Here is a 24,035-nt window from a genome sequence, read left to right as displayed (position 1 = left end):
CTCTTTTAACCACTATTCAATCTGAAAATATAAGCTCAACAACAAGAAAATAACACATTAATATACAGTTTATTAGGCATGATTATCAAGCTCTTAATTATTATAAGAAACATTAACATTTCAGTATTTCTACAATCCAAAATTTAAACCTCCAAATGCAGCATTTATAAGTCATATTAACTCTAAATTGATGGTCTATACACACTATAATGTGGTACAAGAAGATACGTGTTTATTAATGTATTTGTTGATAACTCTTCCCAAGCATCCCAAACTGTCTTTAACCAGTTAATAATTGATGAATAAGACGGGACAACATAATAGCTGTACTGAAAAAAATCATCTCTTTAAAAAATTGTTCACATGAACAAATCATCTATCGGTGAGCTTAAAATTGTTCAAATTGTTTTAATTCAAGGCCCATTTATTAGATATCTTCCAGAGCTTTCAGGTGTATTTTGTGGCCTAATTAGCAGTTGTCTGATTATAAATAAATACTTCATTAATAAATTAAACAACTATGTAAGTGTGAGTAAGTGTAATAATGGAATATTTTATAGTATTACAAATTACTTATACAACAGTAACACTATTTTTGGTTACAGCTACATTATAGTGTGTTATAAACCATTTATTAAGTGTTTATTTGCTGCTTATAAATGCTAGATAGTAAACACGGATGTCTGGTTCAACAGGGAAACCACACTATCATGAATATTTAAAAAAAAAATAGTATAATAAACAATGGAGACATTTAACATTTCTGCATATCACCTTTAACAGCACATTGTTTTTCAATACAACTATAGCTTGAGTGCATCTTCAGCAAGTCATTACACACAGCAGGACCAACAGGGAGTCAAGGAGACATCTTTGAAACAATAGAAATAGGGGTGTTCATGAGACTGTTATTACACTGTCGGACTCATATAATCACACCTGTCATAAACATGAATGAGTCTTAAAGAATGTCTATGACTGTTGTCATTAAATTTTATCTGGTCAATTATGTCATTCTTACTGCAAAGTTGACATTGTATTGTACATTGGTACTGTGCTCTGTCGTCAAACAGTCCATAACATTTAATGACAAGTCCAGATGGTACCAGTTCAGGGCTCATCATAAAAGCATTTGACTGTGTAATAAAACTTAATAACATCTGTATGACAAGTCCAAAATGTATCACTTTACTTGAGGTCAAGGCAAATATTCATGGCACAGTTATAATGGTCTCATGACAGCCACTGTCAGAACCAACAACATTAGCTTCATTATTGTCAAGTTGTCATAACAAAGCTTAAATCTCTCTATCTTAATATCTACCTTTATCTAACACTTGAATTGCAGGTGTTTTCTTGATGCTTTTGGTGGCTGTTACTGAGATTTCAACAAACGCAGGTAGCTAAGCACACGTTGCAACACTCTGTTCAATCACAACATCTACAACATCTTATAAATACATTTTTATAAATGTTTAATAGATAAATGTTCCAGTTGCAAGCTTTGAACAGTGTGTGGGACCTTCTTTTTGCTTTAAATGTAATGCATACTTTTAGCATGTCTAAGTTCTGTTTCCAAATTATGTTTTGCTCCACAGTTTTGCGTCATGTGTACCACTTTTTTGACACCCCTAAGAACTGGAGTGAAGCTCAGAACTTCTGCAGGGTGCAGTACACTGACCTGGCAACCGTAGACAACAAACTGGAGCAGACAGAACTGATGAAGGGCATGGACAGTGCTGGTGTGACCTTCCTCTGGATTGGCCTGGAGAAATCAGCAACATACCGTTGGGTCTGGTCTGAGGGCATTGGAGATGTTGTTGTTTACCCGTGGGATAAAGGCTTAGACTATGATGACTGTGTGATTATGCATACAAATGGGTACTGGTACACACGCAAATGTAGTCTCCTCATCGCTTCTCTTTGCTTTACGTGTAAGTTACAAGGGAGGTAGTCCTTTTTCAATACACACATTTGTGAATCTAAATGCTCGGTGACAGTTGCATTTAATGACTAATTTGTTTTGTTGATGCCAAGATGAAAGCCCAAAACACTAAATCCCGGCTAGTGGCTTTTAGTGACAGTGATGTTCGTTGCACCAGACAATTCAAAAGCAAAACAAAAGATGGTGATGTCGTAGTTTAGTGCAAGAGGAGCCACTATATTTTCATTAAATCATGAATATATGCAACCATTTCACTTGAATCAGCTTAGATTATGAAATATGGCTTCATGTGTGCATAGTTTATATTTTGCTCTGAGGAGTGTCAGATGTAACTAGTTAGCTAATGATTAATACTCATTAGCTAGATAGTTAGATCTGTTAAAGAGGGTATGCACTGACGTCACCCACCGGACCACAACCCCCACAGTCACACTGAGAGAACATCCTGCAACTCGGTTCCTTTTAGTAGGGGTAACCATGAAACCGGGAATAAAACAAGCGATTATCTGCTTAAATTAAAGCCAGTTGGACATGACAGTGATTACAACTTACTAAAGAAACAGTGGTTAATGCATATTAACATCTGGCCAGGAAATGGGTTTCCTATAATTGATATGCATCTGATTTTGATGCATTTTGAAATATCCAAAGCAAAGCCTGAAGGCACACAGAAGCCTGGATTCTTGGCTATAATGTTACTTCAAGGTGAATTTGTTGGCTAAATGAAAGTGTTGAGGACACTAAAGGATATTCTGGCTGTATGTTAGGTTATTACAGGCATTTTCATTTAATATATTATTAGAGAGACATGTTTGCATGCAGCAGCGATGCTGTTTGCAGTTATGTCCACAACACAAAGCTGAATTATATGGAATATAAATGAAAGATGTTAAATATTAATGAACAATGACTCGTTCTTTCTCTTGCTGGATGATAAAAAGAAAAGGAGTCACTGGATAAAACACTTCAGCTAAGATTACATGACGGGGGCAGCGTTGTTGGTGGCGATGACGTATATTGTGCAAGATGATGACGTGTAGTTCACCGAATGGTTTCACACAGAACTAAACTAAACAATGACAAACCTACCAGAAACCGAAGCCTTCCTATTTTGTAAAATTATTTTTTAAATTAACAAACATCATTTGTATATGTGGCACAATTCAAGTGGGAACAAAAAATGATTCATGTCTCGCCATCGACTACGCTTCATATTTTATCCAAATTTAAGTCTCATGGGGTGCACAGGGGTGTGACTGTGCTTCTCTATACTGTGACAAAATGTGCATACCCTTTATTTGAGCACAGAGCAAAAAGGGGCAGGACTAAGTGTCAATTCAGTTGGGGAAAAAACTGACTCCTTACTTATTCATTGTTGCTGTAGTTATTCAATATGTTGAGTCTAAAAATGCTGGAATCAGTCTATCTTTTCTTCCAGATGACAGTGAAGGTACACTAAAGTACTTCCTAAATACCACACCTCTGTCATGGCGAGACGCTCAGGCCTTCTGCAGACAGCATTACACTGACATAGTCTCTGTGAAAACTGGGGCGCAGAATACTGAGATTCACAGGCAGGGCAACGGCACGGACACCTGGATAGGGGCATTCAGAGACTTCTGGATGTGGTCCGACAGAAGCACTAGCTCTTTCAGATACTGGGCAAAACCCAAGCCTGATAATACTGGAGGTGATGAGAACTGTGGTGCGGTGAGAAAGTTATTACAGTATCAGTGGGAGGACGACAGTTGTAGTTCCAAACGTGCTTTTGCCTGTTATGGAGGTGAGTTATTTATCATTATTTATGACACATTCCCTTGATGCAATGTTGTTACCTAATGAAGTTCACAAGGGAGAGTCCAAAGGTATTCTGGGAAAATGTGGGAAATTTTGAACTGAGGTAAACAAGGCAGGATGTGGGAAATATAATTTATATAATTTGCTAAACTCCCAACAGCAACTGTCCAATCATAGATTAGAAACCATAACTGGTGCACAAGTGTGCATGGGGCTCTAAGACGAGCGATGCTCTCTGTCTCTTGAGTCTGGACGGTGGCATCTTTTTTGCAGTTTTATGAAAAGAGCACACGTGTGAGGAATAGATTAAACTTTTTCTTTTTCTACTCTGACGTGAACTACAAATGTTAGCAGGTCAGGCTAACTAGCCTACTGGCTGCAATATTGTTACCTCATGTTAATGAGCATGTTTTTGTCATCTATTATACACATACAAATCTTAACATCTTAACATGAACTTGAACATGAATCTTTTTGTTTCTGAAACTGTTTTAGAACATAAAATCAAGAGAACTGTGGTGAAAATGAGAATAAGCTCTGAGGTAAACCTGAATCTTCCCGCAGAGAGTGATTCACTGCTGAAGCAGGTGAGAGAGAGAGAAAGAATCAGAAACAGAAAGAGAGTCTGTTTGAAGGAAAATGAAACTCCAATTTGAAACATTTGCATATCTGCACTTAGTTTCAGGCGTGGCTGGAAGAACAGGGTGTGACTGAAGTCAAAATCCGCTGGCTGGCTGACAAAAACAAACAAATCTTCCATCGCAACTACGAGAAAACCAAAGAAACAGGTGCACAAGTTTACGAGCAATGAGGCAACAAACCACGCCAAAACCAGTTTTTCTGCATGTGTGTCGTAGTCTGAGGCTGATTAATGAATTGACTCATTGTGTTTTTATACTTTATGCAGGTTGTTGAATACAGAAGCCGTTCAAAGGCTCCTGCATGGTGAAGCTGTGGAGCCTTTCACTGAAGACAAACATAGTTGTATGTTGTGACATATGTGTAATAAGTATGCTAATTTTGGCTTGTATTGTGTTGTATTTGTGCTAATCATATAATTTCTCTGTAAGTTAAACTAAATGTAAATGTAAATCTAAGTCAAGGTCCATTTATTCCTCAGCAGATAGAGTTTAGTTATGACAATAGCAAAATCGTAAAGCTAGTTTGATCTCTACTGAGCCAATATCATGGATGCCTCATTAAGACTTGGAAATGACATCACTGCTCTGCCGTGTTTCCAGTTTGCCCAGTGGCCACTTATTGTATTATAGTGAAAAGGTCTCCTGCTGCCGAAAACTGAAAAGCTGCAGTAAATTAGCAGCATTGACCTTATTATCACCTTATTGGCGAACTTAGCAAGGAGTTGCTTTTTCACACAACCAGTAAAGATGGATCAACATGAGCATAATTTATACCATTTTACACCAAAACTAGAACATATATGAAGTTGTTTTTTCTTTCTTTTTTTTAATTGGGTAAACCCACCAAAAATTGGCGATTGACTCCTTTCCCATTGCCATAAACACTAGACAAGTTTGTATTGCTTTTTTTTCTGAGCAGAGAGAAAAGTGTGTTCAGCTCTGAGTATTTTTGTAGCTTCTAACTGAATCTCTGTGGTTTGAAGTTTAGTTTCTCTCCTGCATCCCTGTTTGTACTTTAAAATATTTACTTTATTTTATATTTCATGTTCGCTTTCAGTCGAGTAGGAGTCATGTTAGTTGCTGTTGATGAAAACCCAAGATTTCTTGATTTTGCTGCTTCATAATAAAAGCATTTAAATAACAAAGAATTCATATGTAATGAAATGTACCACAGTTATACAGCCATTTGAGTCACAACAAGTTTGTTATCAGTTAAATAGGCACAGTCAAGTGGATAGCACTGATGCAAATCCCTTATGTACTGGGGTGATGAATTGATTGTGTCCTTTCCTACTGAAGACAAAAAACAGATGATGTAGGATGTGAGTAGGTTTTTTTGTCCAGTGTGAAAAGGGCTTTAGAACCGTTTCTTTTTGCTCTACAACCTACACAATCAGTGTGCCCACACATATATACAATACAAACATATTAACAATACATAATACCAAAATAAAAGGTAATAGATGGGTAACAATTGATAGTGAAGAAAAGAAAACATAAATAAAAACAAAACAACAAAAATAAGACGAGAGAAAAAAAACAGTAAAAAAGAAAGACAAAACAATATAGCTAAAAATAAGTAAGTGGTAATCATTTTGGGTCTGGATGTTTTTCAAGATGGGTTTGATTTGGTATCAGTAATTCTTTCTGTTCATACAGGTATTTTTCCCCTTGTTCCCTCTTTGCCTTCCCCCTCTTCCTTCTTCCTTGTCCCAGCGGCACATCTACATTTACATTTACTTGTGTTGTGTTGTGGCCCATGAAGGAAATATTTGTCTCTATGTTCCCTAGTTAGTCGCTAACTGTTTCTGTCTGTCTGTTTGATGGTGGGGTACACTTGTTACAGGTCGTATAATAACTTTTGCATATGAATAGTGATTTACTCCATTGTTAATATGAACATATTAACTACTTTAATGTTTAGTGTCTGATTTTGGTGGCATAAATGCTCTGCCTATCATGTGGATGAGAGAAAATTTATTTTTTTCCTCTGTTTTCCTTTTTAGATTTAGAGGGAATACACATTATGGAGGTTGAGATCGTATTAAGAAAGCCCTAACAATTTTCATTGTTGACAAACATGATAGTAAACATAAAAAAATAACTGGATTTAAATTCCTAACAAACTAGAGAGCTCAAGAGTGAACCTTTAATTTATTGGAAGGTTAAATACATTAAGCTATGTAGGTTTACAAAGGACAAAGTACAAAGAGGTTTACAGGAAAGCAGAACATACTTTATAAGGACTTCATTTTCATTTCTGTGTAAACGGTATCTTGTCTTTCAAGTATAAGCTATGGAAGGTATTGTTTCTCACGCAAACAACACTGTGTTGTCATATGCTTGATCTCCATGGAGTAATTATGCTCAACACAATGAGACGTGTGCCTATTCAAGATAAAAGAATGAACAGTATGCAGAAGGCGTGGCTTTTAACTGTTTATAAATGACATCCTCAGGCTTTTTAGTCACCCACACACCTGCTGGAGCTCTGACAGGTAACAATGTTTGAGTTTTCATTGCTTTTTATTATAATAGGAAATGTGGTTTTATCATGGCTGTCAGTAGAAACATGATTTGAGCAATATTTGGTAAGAATGTGTGCTGTTAGTTGTGTACAGTATACTGTAATACTGGTATTGTTATTGTTATTATTGTTCCTATGCCCCATGTTATTTAGTAAAGCACATCTGTTATGTTTAGATAATCATATTAAATAATAGTATTTGTTACGGAAATGTTACCTCCCACCGGGCATTCCTAGGTGGCTTTAAGTTTCAGATTCACTTTTGTACATGTTGTTGTTGTGATCGCTCGCTGGCTCTGGTGTGGACCTGGAGTCACTAAAAGTCACATCATTAAAAAAATGCTCAGGGGTTTGTAAACTTTCTAATAATGCAGCAAAACTACTATTATAAATGCTATTAACTCTGATAAAAGGGAATAAACCATAACTTCTGCAATTAGAAATGTTAATCACTTAATTAAGGGGTAAGTGGACAACAGAGGACAGTGGTCTGAAATGATTAATGTTGAATAACTGCTAACTGGTTCTTCAAGTCTGCAAAATGTGAGTAAATTGTTATTAACTTATTAAATATTTTTGGCCTAGATGTTGTTTCCCCGAAGGTGATCGATCAAAAGTGGGTCAAAATTTGGCCAGTAATTATTCTGTAATCCTGCTGACTAATAAGAAAACAGACAAATGGTACCTCCTAGCGGAGGTAAATGTTGAGAAAATTGAAATTTTGAGCCGATGATACCGCTTAAAAGACAGTCAGTGGATCACAGTGTTTAACATTCATCCACTGGGCAGCATGACTGTCTGTACCAAAATTTGTGGCAAATCAGTCAATAGCTGTTAAAGCATTTCCATCCAAAATTTAAATGTCAACCACATGGTGATTACAAACAATGTCAGGAGATCACTGGAGTCACTGGAATTCATTCTCTTTGGACCATCAATGGATTCATGGGAATCCATCCAAAAGCTGTTGAGATATTTCAGGTTGGAGCAAAGTGGGGGACTGACCAAATCCACCACTAAAACCTTTACAAAGGGTGCCTTACTAGAAAGTGGTACCCATTAAAAATGATTTAACATAGAAAAATAAAAGGATGTATAAATTATTGCATTTTTTAAAACTAAATAATTAACCTTGAGGTCTGTTGTTATCACCTCTTCAGGAATACCACTGGAATACCTTTTTGAAGAAATCAAAGCGAAAAAAGCAAAACTTTCATCTTAATCTTGAAGTCTCATCTTATCATCATGGAACAAACATCAACAGAAACTGTGGTCCCTAACAGCAGAGATGAAACCATTTGGGTTGGTGGTGAGGAGTTTGAAGTTGGGGAATATCGTCAAATGTATGAGGACCTTGCTAGAACAGTTTCAGTGTATGTGCCACAAAACCGAAACTCCATGAACACGACACTGTTCTCTTTTTTAGCGCTGCTAAATGCGTACATTCCTGAGTCCTACCTCCTGATGTCTGAGTGTCAAAAGATCCTTGGACCACCTGATCCCATCCATGGAGGCCCCCCGTTTGAAGAAAGAATGGAGCCATTTACTATCTTCATCAACACCAGCTCTGAACACATATGCATGATTCACCCAGGGTTTGCTGAGGCGGCTGTGGAACTACTGCATGACTTAGGGATTTCCAGGAGTGCTACAGTGAAGAAACTGATGTTCTCACTTTGTGGAGTTCAGCCAGAACCACATATAATCCAGTTTGTTAAAGACTTGCTGACAAAGAGAGAACTGGGAAAAAACGGTAAAGACAAGTTCTCAAGGTTGATTGAAGATATACGGAACAAAGAGAATTTTTACAATGCCTTCTCTGTCTTGAAAACTGCATCAAATAAATGGAGACAGAACCCCATTTTCCCCCAAACAGTTTCACGTCTCTATTATATCAGAAGCAGAAGAGATAAAGACAAGACCTTCTGCTTTTTCACTGATGAAAAAGCAGAAGGATGGGCAAAGACAGCCATTGGAAGAGCCAAAATCAACTCTTATGTGGCTGACACTCTTGGGCAGATCTATAAGCACCGTTTGATGAAAGCCAGGAAACTGAATGATATCTTAAAGAAGGCAAAAGAGGCCTTTGGAGCATTTAAGGATGTGGAGACGAAAGCCGACAAAGAAAAAGGCCCAGAAATGAGTGACACCGCAGGGACTGTAAGCATTTCAAATAACTTCAACAACAGAGGCCTTTTTGGCTTCATTCAAGTGGCAAAGATAGCCTTTGAGAAACTCAGTAAGATAAATTCTTCAAAGAAACACAGGTTCATCCAGGACTTACAGATGAAAGTTGAAGACAAGTTCGACTTCTTTGAATGGTACCTAACCTACTCCAAGCCTGACATGACAAACTTAGAGCCACCTTACTTCTGGAAGGACATTGCAGTTTGTTATGAACACTTCACAAAGAAAACAGCAGCTGAATCTACCAGTTTTCCAGGCCTTCTAGATCGTCTGAATCGTGGCCTTTTTGTATCAAAGGGAAGACGTGCTAAATTTGAGGAGACTGAGGAAACAGTGTCAGATTTAGAGGCAATCCAAGGAGATTTGAAAACAATCTACGAGGCAAATGTTGACAACGTCAAAGCAGTTGAGGGGTACATCCTCTCCAACGTCATCCTGAGCAACAAGATGCATGACTCTCCACAGCTCACCCCGGTGACAGAACTCCAAACAATAATATACAGATTCTTGGCCACAGAAGTGGGACGTAGAAGTCCTGAATTTTACCTTTTGGTTCTGCTGTTGTTTTGGCCTGAGACAGAGCCTCAGGTGGAGCAAGCCATGGATGAAGAAGAGGTGGAACACCAGGCCACAGAGGACGATGGGTCAGAGGACGAAACCTGGGAAGATGAGGATGGAGATGAGGAACAAGAAACAAGAGGAGAGCATGTGCAACAATCTCTTGATGTTGTGCTTGACCCTGACCTGCAACAGCAGGTAACATTCATGGAGAGAGCATTTGAGAGAGATGGGTATGCCAAATATCTTAGAGGCCGGTACCTTTTGCCTCTGTTTTTTCTGGGAAAGGGCTCTGGACTGAGCAAATGGATTCACAAAGCAAGGTTGGATGCAATCGTGGAAGAAAAAGTCAATGCTGAGCTAGCTGATGAACAAGATGAGAGAATGAGGGAGAAATGGAGCCGGATCAATGAAATGTGGGTTGAGGGGAAAGTGTGGCAAGTCCCAGAAATCCAAGATATCCTTCTCCCAGTCCAGACAGAGCAATGGCACCTTCCCACAATGCCACAGGAGCATGAAGAACAAAAGGTGTTTGTTTATGCTGGAGGGAAGAAAATAGTGGCTACAGTAGGGCTTGAAACTGCTTCTGTGCTGAGCCCAGTGCGTTTCTATCTTGGCTTCACCATTCAGGGTCCTGTTGTCTTCAAAGTGGGACTTCCTCAAGTGTCTGGACAGTGATTGACAATGAAGTCAAGTCAAAGTCAAGTCACTCAATACTTTGCGACTGTAATGTAGATGCAACATACTTTAGCTTGACATTATTGACTGGACACTTTATTTGAGAATTAACTTTACAAAACTAGTGGTGGTCTTAGATGGAGTGTCAGAGGATCACCAGAGTTAATGGATTCGTCCTCTTAGCATCATGAATATCAAAGCAACCCATTCAATAGTTGCTGCACCAAAGAGGCTGAGTGGCTGACAGACCAACAACTGGTGAAAAATGTTCAAGAAATGTTCACCTCATATGTCTTATTTTGTCCACAACTCAAAAATATTCTGTTAACTGTCAGAGAGGAGTAAAGAAATTAGAAAATATTCACATTTAAGAAGCTGAAGTTTTTTTTTTTTAAATGCCTCACTGGTGTTACTAAATGGGACAGACAGATACATGCAATCATGAAAAAAATTACTATGGTTTCCCCAAGGCATTCAGATTATGTAATTGTTTTTGTCATGACTCTGATGCAAAGTTAAGTGTAAATATTCAGTTTTTTTTTTTTTCACAATTAGGTTTACATTTATCAGTCTCAAACATTTATGACATTGCAGTCTGCACTTGCACTGTGTGTGGATGTTGAAGAAATATTTGAAAAATGCTGGTAGTGGTATGGCTTAAAATTATATATTCATACTGATAAAAAACTATTACTACTACTAAAAAAAATCTGAAAAGCATTAATATTTTTCTAAAATGTACTCTTCCAATACAGCTACTTACATACAAACATAAATGGGAGGTAAACATCTTGCACTGGATTGTATTGGACTTTTGCAGAGTCTTATGATTTTATATAAGTTACTGGTTCTATTCCTGCTATTTGAACGTATAATGTATGTATTTTCTAACATCAATCAATATTTTCAAATATATAGTTTTATTTTGTGAAAATGTAATTGAAAATAATGTATGTAAATAATTCAGTCGTTTTGGAAATAAAATTAAACTTGCAATGGGATTATTTACTTTCTGTGTGAGTTATTAAGAGGTTAACTACAGCCAAAACACCCAGAAATGATTTTACATGGTGTTCTGTTTGCAGCCTTCAAGGGCTATCGGAATTACTAAGTGTAAGTGTATTTGACATTAATTCAAGTGTTATATTGAGAGTTAGAGGAGTCTGTGTTGATTTTCCTTACATTTTAATTTGTCAAGCATTGCTGTTTTGATATGAAAATAATATGAAATTAAAGATGCCATTTCCCATCAATTCCATCAACTTCCTTTTCATTCAATCTAAAACACAGTAAATAATCAAAAGTAAACAACTTTCTAAGAGAAATATGTATACATTTTTATAGTTTACAAATGCCAATTAGCTAAAACAACACTTAATTCTTAATTCTTATATAATAAAAACAGAATGTGCCCAAAAGTGCAACTACTATTTTGAATAATAGAGCATAGATTATCTTTTTGCCCCCTTCAGTATAACATTTTTCCATGAATACAATAATTCAATACAATACAATAGTTCATTTTATTTAGAACAATACAGTACATACTATTCTAGTAAGAATATTGATTAATTGATTAATTTCTATTGCTTAAAACTTATAAATAGTAAAACTAAGTTAACAATAAATAAAAATACATACATAAATACATTAAAAATACATAAGTCATTTCAAGAGTCCATGGTATTACAAACCATTTATACTTTGAAAGCGTATCAACCCTGTAATTTTGAATATAATACCATGTATTTATTTTATAACTTTATTTTTCCTTACTTTTTGCTTTCCATTACTGCTTTTGCTATTCCTTGAAGAGTAATCAGGTGGCTTTGAGTCTTCTTAAATTGACTGAGTCATGGGTTTCTCCACACATGAATCCTGGCAGGACTGATGTATTCATTCAAGCAAATGCAAACGGGAAAAATAAGAAAAAAATAAAAGGACAAAAATAAATAAATTCATAAATTTAAAAGTAAGCACAAAAAATGGAATTTATATGTTTAAATGATATAATTAGAGAAATAAAAATAAAAATTGAGTAATTTACATCCAAAAACGAAATAAATATATTTTAACAATATATAAATATATACAGAAATAACTGAACAAATAAATAAAATTGCTTGTTCTTTTGTATTATCTCATTTTCCTCTATATTTCCATATTCTTTCAATTCATTAACTCATTTTCCCTTTTTTATTTATTTCTCTTTATATTTGCACAACGATTTTCTTATTCCTTGTCAGATTTATTCTTTTTATGGCACTCACAGAAGAATTACACAGCTGATCAAAAAAAATTAACACTTTACGACACTACAAAATGACATTACAACAACAGCGCCCCTAGCGGTCAACCATTTAAAGGGAAAATAGCGTGAATGCAGAATTTCCGAGCAGCACTGAATGCAGCATTTTCCCCGCATCAACCTGCCCAGTGTCATCAGTGGCGGTCATGACTAGAAGGGAACCCTTGATTTGTGTACTTCCGCGAGATTTGTACCCTTTGTTTTTTCGAAGGGAGCTTTCTACAAAATAATTCTGTTTTATAATGTGATAAGGTCGTGGTTAAGATCCAGGTGGGTTTGGGGACAGAAAACACTTTTTTTCTGGTTGGGGAAAGCTTATGTTTGCATTAAAATGACCACTCTCGCGAGATTTTCCGTGGGTCTGGGGATCCTTTCAAGACGCGACCTCAGTAAGTTAGCCGTCCGTTTGTCTGTCGCACAGGTGTGTGTCGATTCATCCTTTTGTGTCAAATACCGAAAGCTCCAGAAGAGTAAGGAAATGGCCGATGACTGGAATATTTCCCCGGACTCCTGAAACAGATTGGTCTGTTTGTGGATACTGGGTACAGAAGAAGAGCAGAGCTAACGGGGTCGTAACGATAACACGTTAGCCGCAGCTCGACAGGTGCACCCAAGATTTGGGAAATTGTAGCCTCATCGTGAGTGATACAGACATTTTGCACTGCTTTGGAAACTAGTGTTTCAGCTCTGCACAAAGGCAACGTATGTGTACTTACGTTTATCAAGGTAAGTAGCTTTAACAGCCTGCCTGTCTGTTGTATTTTACTTTAGCTCATCAGTGTTAGAACAATTTGGTCGTATCGAGCAGGGAACCAATGGTTTGCGAAACTCTCGCGAGATGTGTACGCGGTGTCTTTTTATTGTGCACCTTGTACAAAAATAATCATGTTTTACAAAGTGACAACGTCGTGTTAAAATGTGGTTATGCAAACACGTCGTTAGTGTTAGGGAAAAATCGTGGTCTTTATTAAAATTATTACTCTCGCGAGATCTTACGCGGGTCCGGGGTTCCCTTCTAGACACGACCCAGCCAGAGGGAGATTAGGGTAAAGCTAACAGGGAGCCAAGTTAGCTAATTGTTGGTTGACCCCTTAACCTACTGTCAGTACCGTCATCAGGACAAACCTGCCAAATAAACGCTGATAATTCAAATAAAGGGGTTTTCAGGGCAGCTTTATATGCCTGTGTTATGTTCAACTAAGGCTGCCAGGTGGAGGACTGGAAACCAGTGCTGACTAACTGGGACACCACCTTTTGTCTCATGTAAACAACACAGCAGCAGGTTGGCAGGTTTCCAGATTGTCTTGAGGTCATAGCCTTTAAAACAAAGTCGAGACTGGTTTCCACAAATTTAACTGAGCCAACAGGAAAACAGCGCCTGTTTATCACATGGCGTATAGTTGCAATATGTTTTACTTTCGTTTTTCCCCTTTATCGAAGCACACACAGGAAGAAGGAAGTGATGATGTTGGTGTCATCAGATTCGCATGTACTCTCAAATAAGTCAGTTACTGAAGGCATTTTCACATTTAGAGCTGCAGCTAACAAATGTTTTCACTCCTTAAAAATTTGCAGATTACTTGCCAGATTAATCAGTTAAGTTTTTTTGTTTATTAAAATAGGGTACTCATAATTTTCTGAAACCCAAGATGATGTTCTCAAGTTGCCTGTTTTATCAAACATCAGTCTAAAACCCAAAGATGTTTAGTTTACAGTGTTAAATTACAGCGATAAGTGGGGATGCATGATAAATATTGGAGCCAATAATCATCAGCTGATAGTGGGAAATTAATATTATTTATTTCACATCATGAAATTATAGTTGAGTATACATATGTCAAAGCATTTAATTTGCATTTGTAGGCAAAATGCTATGAAAGCTAAAGTATATTTGTGATCTTTTTAAGGCTGCAACTAACAGTAATTTTTTATTATTGATTAATCTGTCAGTAATTTTTCTCGATTAATCAGTCACTTGTTTGTTCCATGAATTGGTGAAAATGTTGATCAGTCTTTCCCAAAGCTCAAGGTGACAGTGTCTTGTTTTGTCCACAGCCCAACGATATCCAGTTTACTTTCCTAGAGGACTAGGGCTGCTCAATTTGATAACAAAAGGTTGTTTTGCAATTATTTTGACTTACATTGTGCTATGCGATACAAATAATGGGAATGATCATTTTTGTCTCACAATTTTTATTTTTACAGGTAAAAAAAAATAAAAAATCAAAAAACAAAATTATGATGATACGACATTCATTTGTTTACATCTGGAACAAGATTTGTAGTCCAGACCATCTTTGCAGAACTACAGGACTAGGACTTTCAATTATTTTGCCAATAATTGTGCAGCCAAAAGAAACCAGAAAATATTCTATATTCACATTTAAGAAGCTGAAATCAAAGAATGTGGTGTGTTTTTCTTGAAAAACCCCCCAAAAAGATTGATCAATTGTCAAAATAGTTTGCAATTCATTTAATTAATTTTATTTAATAGTTTACAACAAATTGATTAACTGGCTAATCACTGGTACTTTAGAAGTTGTTTTGATGTACTATACTAGTAACAATAAATAAATGAGTCAGAACTGGACTTTTTTATTTGTTATTTTAGCTGTAATAGTGATGCCACTTAAGTTTGGTTTGGTCTGAGCTGTGGAATATTAAATCACCCGTCTTTGTTCACTATATCTTATCCTTTCTTACCCTCAGGTGTGCGTAAACTACAGACTATAAAACTTCTTCTAGTACTACAATTATTAGTTTATTAATCCATAAGTTGTCAAATATTAAATTAATCGCAACAGGGTTAATATTGAAAATGTTCAAATTCTGTTATTTCTGCTTCTCAAATGTGAATATTTTTGTTTTTTCTGACTTCTCTATGACAGTTTTCTTTATGACAATTGTCTGACATTTTACACACCAAACATCTAATAGATTAATCAAGAAAAGGACTGACAGATTCATTTATAATTATAAGAATAATTAGCTGCAGCCCTGTAATAATCAATCATTTAAATGAAAAAATGGGTGACATCTTCTAATCTTTTGTTTTGCGCAATGAGAAACCAAGAAAAGCAGTTAATCCTTTCATCTGACAATTTAAAAACAGCGAATGTTCACAATTTCAATATATTACAAAAAACCCCCAAAACAATTCTTGATAACTCTTTCCATTCTACAACAAAAAGAAAAAAGAAGTCCTTGGCACATAAAATAGCATAATTATTTAATAACCTACAAACAGCATTATACAGAAAACATCCCTGAACACTGAACTTAAAAACTTAATTTTAGTAGCTTCAGTGCTTTCAGTACTATAATAATAATATAAATGGGCATTGTATCATTTTAAACACATGGTATTGGAAAAATATTTAAGTATCACTACTTTTGACATCCCCCCCCTTCAACTTTTAATAGCAAGCATTTCTTGTTTCAGCAACCTGACATCTACAAAGAGTGAAGCTCTACATCAAGAAATCTGCCTCCCCCCACCCCCCCACCCACCCCTTTCCCACTTCTTCATCTCCCACCACTCCTCTCTGGCTCCCCTCTCTAACCTCACAGTGTGAATCCTGACATGGCCTCGGCCCAGTCAGAGCAGTCCAGTGTCCTGCAGGAGGAGCTAACCTGTCCTGTGTGCCTGGACTTGTACCGTGACCCTTACTTGCTTCCATGCGGACACAACTTCTGCAAGACCTGCCTGGACCGCCTAAAGCGGCAAGCGGAGCGAGGTCGCCTCCGCTGCCCGGAGTGCCGCGACAGCCACCGGTGTGGCACCAACTTTCAGAAAAACTTCAAACTAGCCAATATTTCTGATGACTACCGGCGCAGAGCTACCTCTGCAGCTGCCACGTCTTTAAAATCTAGAGAATTGCTGTCATCTTCTCTGGCAGCGCAGCCAGGCAAGAGTGTGTTTGCTGTTCCGTGTGATTACTGCCCCTCAGTTGCTGCCGAGGCGTCGGGCACCAGTGCTGCTGCGGGCGGGTCCTCTGCTGCTTCTGTTTCTCAGGAAGGTGGTGACAAACAGGATGTTGCTGCCGCTGCTGCGACGACATTTGCGGTCAAGACGTGCCTGAAATGTGAGGTGTCGATGTGCCAGGAGCATGTAAAGCCACATCTGGAATTACCAGCGTTCCGTGAGCATCCACTGACAGAACCGATGAATGACTTCTGGAAGAGGAAGTGCCCAGATCATGATGAGATATACAGGTAGGAGGCATGTGCACACTCATATTGCTGTGTTAATATTTTGAAAAGGTAGGTATTTCATCTTGGAGTGAAATTCTGTGCCACAAAGCTGATTTGGGTTACTGTGATCACTCATTCACCTATTTGGCCGCAAATAACTGGCTGAACAAAAGTATATTCTGAGTCAGTGATGGTCAGCTGATGTCTGAAGTTGAGCTTATGCTATATTTCGAATATTCTCACTGTGCCATCAGACAGCCTTTTCCTATGAGAAGCTGCCATTATATAAGCCAAATATCACTATCTCCATACTCACGAAATGGGTGAAATATTGCAGATCATGGTAGTTGCTGATCTACCACTGCCTCAATCAGTTAGTTTATTTGTGTTATTGTGTGACTTCAGTGTTTTAAAATGATAATCCTACAGTCCTGACTGGATTCGTCATTCTGTCCTACAACATAGGACAATTTTTGTGTGTAATCACAGACTATAAACAAAGACAAATACAAAACAAAGATAAATATTCAAAATCAAGCAAACTATACAAAATAATCAAAAAGAAACAACAAGAAGCTAAAAAAGAACATTTAAAAAACACACAGGTGAGAAGAGATTGGGAGCAGACTGGTATAAAGCCTAGTTTACATCTTTCATTAATTTTCTTAAAACAACTAACAGGGAACCTTGTTTAAAAATGATCATTTATTTATTGCAGGTTAATTTTCAATCCATTCATTAACTTACTGTCTCAACTCTAGTTCTGCTATTTTGTTGCTGCACCAAAAACTTTTGTTGCTTGTATTGTACTACAAATTTATATACAAAGGTAGCTCTCCTAATTCTTTTACATACTTTTATTCTGTTTCAATAACTTTTACAAATCCAAACTGATCAAACATTTTTACAATAACCTATTTTTTTTCGGCGCCATGTTTCTCTAGTATTGGTTCTGTTTTTTGCAGCATTGGAGCACCACTTCATTAGTGAAGTCAATAATGTCTTTCAATATAGATCTCACATTTATAAAGTTTATCTGAATCTTGTTTTTATTTGGCGTGCACCTCCAGATATTACTGCATGGATGACAAGGTGTGTGTGTGCAATGCCTGCACCATTGAAGGAGGACACCTGGGACACACAATCAAGACCCTGAAAAACACAATGAAAGATTTTAAGGTATGCTGCTGTTGTTATTGTTTTAAGGTTTTGGAATTGCTCTTTCTCAATCTGCATACAAAGGTGTGAATTTTCTACCTTTTAAATTAATTTTACAAGACAAAATCCCTGTATTCAAATAGATTTAGGGCTCTAACTAAACAATTGTTTTCCACTATCGATCAATTAATCAACTAATCTGGAATGTAAATGTTTACATTCCAGATTAATTGATTATTTGTTTGGTGTATACAATGTCAGAAAATAGTGAAAGATGTCCATCCCAGTCTGCACAAATGTCTTGTTTTGCCAGTTCAACACCCAAAGATATTCTACATTATATTTGTATTATAATATATTGATACTTCATTATTTTGTGATATTTATAATAATGATATTTATTTATTATATTAAATTTAATATGATATAAAACAGAGAATAGCAGGAAATATTCATATTTGAGGGGCTGAAAACCACATTTTATGCCATTTTATTTTTTTAAATCAGTTATTAAAATAGTTGCCAATTATTTTTCAATTTTTCAATCAACCAATCAATTAGTCAACTCATCATTGCAGCTCTTATTACTTTTTCAGTATTTCAGAGCATTGTATTGAGAAATAATTGTGTAAAGAACGTCATGTGCAGCCTTCTCCGTTCGGTGTAACCACCTTTTTGATTGTTCGGCTCACACAAAGTCTTGTGATGAGTCTGGAATCCATATGAATGAACATTGTCATTTGTTGCTGTGTGTGTGTGTGTGTGTGTGTGTGTGTGTGTGTGTGTGTGTGTGTGTGTGTGTGTGTAAGGCAGTATGTGAGTGAATGAGTGAGAGTCACATGACTCTGTGGTCTTTCTATAGGAGAATTAAAACCACTTCCTGCGTGGTCATTCTCCTGAACAGGGTGTGAAGTTGAGAGGCTTCCAGCTCATTTCTCTGGATATTTAGTCCAGAAACCGGTTTAATTCAACATGTTGTACGAGTGGCATCAGACAGAAGTGACCAATAACAGCATCCCTTTTTAACTGAACTTTATTATACAATAGCAGATTTTCAGATTTCAGCAGGAAGACTTTCTAAATTTTCTATCAGTGTTGGTTGAGCAGACAAACCATGACATATTATAATATTAAATATTGAAATATTTAAAATCTTAACACAAGTTGTGATATCAGTATCATTGTTCACTTGCCCCCTCATGTTCTCCAGGGAACGCTGGACAAGCAGCTGTACAGGGTTGAGAGGAAGTACAGCATGGCAGAGAGAAAACTCCAGGAGCAGAAGGAAAAGGAGAGGCAGAATAAGGTAAGATGGCGCACATTTAGAGTTCAACAGGGCTAACAGATTGGAAAACAATGGAATAGTTGACCATTTGTAACAGGGATAGGTGATATGGCTTATAAATACTTTTTTTTTTTGTAATTATTTTTAGACATATAAATTCTCCATTAGTGCAAAAATGTGATGATCCCTGTCTGTGTGTAATATGGTCACAAGTTGCTCCAGTCGAGTAGTTATATACCAGTTTATTCTGTCACAGTCTACATTCAACATTTCCCTTTTCTAGGTTAAAACACTGACAAACTGTCCTGGTTTTATGAGACAGATTTTGGTGATTAGAAGAGACGAATATGTTTATTCAGTGCCCTCTTATTGGGTATCAACCTTGTTTAGGCTTGTATTATTGACATGAAGCTTCAGATAGTGTTTACACCCATCAGACACAGCTGAGATACTAGCATGTATGGAGCTGGTCCAGAACGCTACATGAATTAAAATGAGAGCGTATCTGTTGCATGTGTGAAAAATGCATTTGATGTGCTTGCAACATATAAACAGGTTTGTTTGAAACAATGTCATAGATCTCAAAGTAATGTCATAAATTGTCTAGCTTTGTCCAACCTACAGTCCAAAACCACACACATAAGACAGACAAAAGCAACAAATTTGCACATGGAGGAGCCATGAACTAGTCAATGTTATTTGTATTTTAGCTTAAAAACTTACTTAAATGATAACATGTCATTCTGTTGACATACCCTGCCTCGTTCTCTTTTCTTCCTCATCTAGAAGTTTTTGGATGACTCTGACCAGAGTCTGACCAGGCTGGGCGAGGAGCTCAAGGCCAAAGTACTGCGCTTTGTCATCAGATTGCGGGAATGCACACGCACTCATTGTGACACCAACGGGCCGGCGATTCAGAAGAATATCTCCAGGATCTGCCAGGACCAGGCCCGTCTGCAGGAGGTCCGCTGTGGCATAGAGAGCCTCATGCAGGAAAATGACCCTTTCCGTTTCATCGAGGTGAGACGCATCGCTCAGAGCTGGCAGACTATTTGCAAAAGACCGTAACGTAGAAAATATCGTTTTGTTGTTTAATAAATAGAGGAGAAATGTTTTCAGTTTTAGAAGAAACAGCAACAAAACTATGGCAGCTATATTTATGTAATCCATAAGTGTGTTATGAAAAACTTTTGTTTCAGTTATTTTTATGGAAATCTGCTTTGTGTTTTTGTGTGTCCTAACATCTGTTTTTGTATCTTTTTCAGGCATACAAGACAACAGGAAAACAGTAAGAACTGTTGTATTTGCTCAGGGCTGCAACTAATAATTTCATTATTGGTTAATTTTCTGTTCATTTAGTAGATTGATTGATAAATTGTTTTGTCTATAAAATAAATAGAATATAATAGTTTAAGGTGCCTATTTAAAATTCTTCCCAGCCCAAAGGGATCTATTTCAACAGCTTGTTTTTAGAGCTGCAGCTATTATTGATGAATTGATTATTAATCAGTTAATAAATCAGTTGCTTATTGTCATACAGAGTCACACTGATCAATATTTTTCCCTGTTTTCCCCAGACCAAACAAGTAATTAATTAATATAGAAAATGATCAACAGATTGATCAATAATGAAAGTAATTGTTACAGAAACTACATGAAAATTATTGGGACATATGTCTGTGTGCTCCATGTGTTTCAATGTACTTTTCAATTGACAAGGTTGTGACAGGATTAATAAAGTGATTAAATCAATAAAATGATTGGCAGATTAATCGACAGAGGAAATAATCATTATTTGCAGCCCTGTTTGTTTTATTTGAGCAACAGTCCAAAACACATAGATATTCAATTTACTTCACACCAATTTATCATTTATAACAATTAACAATTAATAAAAAGTAATTGATTAGAAGATATTTTTCTCTGAATTGTTGAAGCTCTGTATTTATTAGTCTATTATGTGCTTGGATGGAAAAAATAGGAAAACATGTTTTGAAATATGGAATTAAATTTAAAATTCAATCTATGGTGTGTGTTTGCGTGTGCGTTTTTTAGGTGCCGACGGCAGCTAAGAAAAAACATGTTCTACCCCGAATACGTTGACATGGAGACGGAGGTTCTTGGGGTGATGATGGAAGAAGAAATGAGAAAATTCCTTGACGAGGAACTGCCACATCACATTGTTGCTGTCATTAGTACGCTGTGTAAGGACTTTTCATTCATGAAATCAACTTTAAATGTGACTTTGCCCTAAATCCTGTCATCGACAGGAGCTGTGATCAGTTATTTTTTACCTAAAGCAATGGCAAAATGCTGTTTTCTTCATTATGGAAGCTCTGCTGGACCTCCTGAGCATTTTGCTTGTTACACAACATTATGCAAATACACTCAGTTGGCAGATTATTAAGCAAACCAAGCTAAAACTAATGTGGTCTAAAGCCCTATTCGCACAGGACTAGAATCACCTGGAGACCTCTACTAACTAGTAATAATTGTCTGCCATGTCAGTAATTTATAAAGTAAAAATTCCCCTGCAGATTACTTACCATATTTCACCAAATACAGAGGTCCTGTGATAATATTAGTGAAATTTAATGGCTGCTCACAATGCCAAACAGCAGTCAACAGCTGTGCTGTGAGATGCTCTATACATTATTATTGACATAGGGAGAGTAAATGTTCTGGCCTTTTCTGCAAATAATAATAATATAAAGATATTGATTCACACAGTTTCAAGGTATCCTATTACATGTTGAAGTAAGAGCTGTCAGAGTTTCAGGGGATGAAAAAATCATGAAACATTGCTATCCTGTCCACCCATCAGGTCATCCTTCAGATCTCGAGGAGGAGGAGCAGGAGCAGGAGGAGAACGAGGAAGAAGCCACGGAGGAGGATGATTACGACGACGACGACCTCGATGACAGCAGTGTGGAGGAAATGAGGAGTGAAGGGGAGGAGGAAGATGAGGAGGAGGATGATGATGAGGAGGAAGGGCAAGATCAGAGTGAGCTGGCTGATGATCTTTACAGCCCGGAGGAGGAGGAGGAAGAGGATGATGATGATGATGATGAGGATGAAGATGGAGAGGAGGAGGAGGAGGGGTAGAGAGAGTGGTTTAACCGAAGACTTGATTTGTATGAGTATATTTTTACACTTATTAAAGCACTTTGTATTTGATCTTCATCTGCAGGTGAGTGCAACAGTTGTGAAGGTCTTCTCAACATCTATTTTAGTGTTGCACCCGTCCTGTCTTTGAATGTCCCATGTACAGTTAAAGGGATAGGTCAGATTTTTTTAAGTTGGGTTGTGTGAGGTGCTTGCTCATAGTCAGTGTATTACCCACAGTAGATGGTGGTCGACATGCCTGCTGTTTGGTGAAGCAGTCAATACCAGTTAAAGTATACACTATATTTAATATATTTTCACCATTTTGCCTTCCTGTCAGACAGTGTTTTCTGACAGGAAAGTTATATGAGCTAAATATTACTCCCTCCAAAGCCACCAGACTCCTTTGGCAAAAGAGTTGGGAGTCAGGTGGGATTGGAGAGAGTGATATTTGGCTTCTATAATGGTGGTTTCCTATCCGAAAAGGCTTTCTGATAGCAAGGTGAAGCAGTGAAAATATCCTAAATATTTAAGAATGTTTTAGGTGCACCTCTTTTTGAGGTGGCTAAAATACATTTTGTTGCTAACCATGTCCATAGCAGTTCATTGCTTAGCTTTCTACTCCTGCTGCTTTCCCAAACGGGGTGTGCTGACCGCTATCTACTGGAGCTAATTCACTGTAAACAGATAAGTCACTCATACAACTCTACTTTAAAAAATCCAAACTATGCCTTTAAGGACTCGAGCAGCTACCACATTTTGCCTCAAACCGTCGTACATTATTCTGAGATGACACACTGGATGGTAACAGAGCTTTGATTCAGCTGGATTTAACTGTGCACTGAGGATCTGCCAATGTGAATCTGATGCTTAACCTGTGTTGCATACTGCTGAACTTAATTAAGGTGCTTTACATTAGAAGATGTTTGCTGTATATGTACACACACCAATGTGAATGTGTAGTGACAGAATGTGACTGGAAGGACTCAAACTCTGCATGTCTGTGATGCCACTAGATTTTCTACCCCTTTGCTAAACATTTTACAAAACGCCTAAATGGTGTTGACAAATTGGATCTAATTTGTTTTGAGAACTTCACCTGAATTTTTGATACAACAGGTGCTCAGAAGAGACTGCTTCTGAAATCATTTTCCTTAATTTTCCAGGCATAGATAAGAAAATGTTTGAATTGACTCTTGCCAAGTCCCATCACTATTTGCTCTTTGCTCCACTAAGAACCCATGGACGTATTAAGGAGAACTGGATACAGAAGAAGAGGAGGGCCTCCATTCATTCCTATGAGAGCTGCTCAGTGGTGCATGAAGCCAGCTTCCATGTATCATCTTCTGTATTTGCTTCCACGCTGTGTTGCCCATAAAGCAAGCAGAGTAGAGACTTCCCAAGTTGCCAACTTCCAGTTTAGCCTCTGCCAACTTGAATGGGATAAAATGATTTAAACATGCAGCTGTTCTCGACTAAACAAATGCTTACAAATGGAACTGAAGGAATGAAAGTAAATTTAAAGTAAAATTACAGCTACTTTTTTCACAGTGTAAGCTTATGGGAAAAATCTTTTTTGGGCTGCAGTGTGTCAGGGAATGTTTTCCAGTGTGTCAGGGACCACAATGTCAAACTGGCTTCAAAGCCTGACC

The 24,035-nt window shown here is 37.1% G+C and overlaps 2 protein-coding genes across 3 annotated transcripts; both read left to right on the top strand.

Moving 5' to 3' along the window:
* The first annotated feature begins 7,192 nt into the window (after nt 1–7,192).
* Nucleotides 7,193–11,510, top strand: LOC146305936 (sterile alpha motif domain-containing protein 9-like). Its single transcript, XM_084712357.1, has 2 exons — nt 7,193–7,453; nt 8,071–11,510. Exon 2 carries the CDS (start codon nt 8,156–8,158, stop codon nt 10,331–10,333), a length of 2,178 nt encoding a protein of 725 aa, XP_084568483.1. The 5' UTR covers nt 7,193–7,453; nt 8,071–8,155; the 3' UTR covers nt 10,334–11,510.
* Nucleotides 11,511–12,789: 1,279 nt separating this feature from the next.
* LOC146305935 (E3 ubiquitin/ISG15 ligase TRIM25) lies at nt 12,790–22,799 on the top strand. Of its 2 annotated transcripts, none has more exons than XM_084712264.1 (8): nt 12,790–13,367; nt 16,212–16,856; nt 17,906–18,014; nt 19,204–19,299; nt 20,065–20,298; nt 20,544–20,566; nt 21,334–21,482; nt 22,103–22,799. In XM_084712264.1, the coding sequence occupies exons 2-8, from the start codon at nt 16,225–16,227 to the stop codon at nt 22,381–22,383; spliced, it is 1,524 nt and encodes a 507-aa protein (XP_084568390.1). In that variant the 5' UTR covers nt 12,790–13,367; nt 16,212–16,224; the 3' UTR covers nt 22,384–22,799. The 2 variants fall into 2 exon arrangements, with proteins under 2 accessions (XP_084568390.1, XP_084568389.1); XM_084712263.1 differs by having other exon boundaries at nt 12,791–13,367; nt 16,084–16,856.
* The last annotated feature ends 1,236 nt before the right edge of the window (nt 22,800–24,035 follow it).

Source organism: Lutjanus erythropterus, chromosome 23 (assembly GCF_056507025.1).
Source record: "Lutjanus erythropterus isolate fLutEry1 chromosome 23, fLutEry1.hap2, whole genome shotgun sequence".
In the NCBI taxonomy this organism is placed as follows: domain Eukaryota; kingdom Metazoa; phylum Chordata; class Actinopteri; order Lutjaniformes; family Lutjanidae; genus Lutjanus; species Lutjanus erythropterus.
The sequence above is the reverse complement of the archived record's forward strand: the minus strand, read 5'-3'. Positions and strand labels throughout refer to the sequence as shown.

Coding starts and splice junctions, on each gene's coding strand:
- LOC146305936 (XM_084712357.1), top strand. CDS start 8,156: ATGGAACAAACATCAACAGAAACTGTGGTCCCTAACAGCAGAGATGAA.
- LOC146305935 (XM_084712264.1), top strand. CDS start 16,225: ATGGCCTCGGCCCAGTCAGAGCAGTCCAGTGTCCTGCAGGAGGAGCTA. Junction 18,015..19,203: donor ACACAATGAAAGATTTTAAG/GTATGCTGCTGT, acceptor CATGTTCTCCAG/GGAACGCTGGACAAGCAGCT. Junction 20,299..20,543: donor ACCCTTTCCGTTTCATCGAG/GTGAGACGCATC, acceptor TATCTTTTTCAG/GCATACAAGACAACAGGAAA.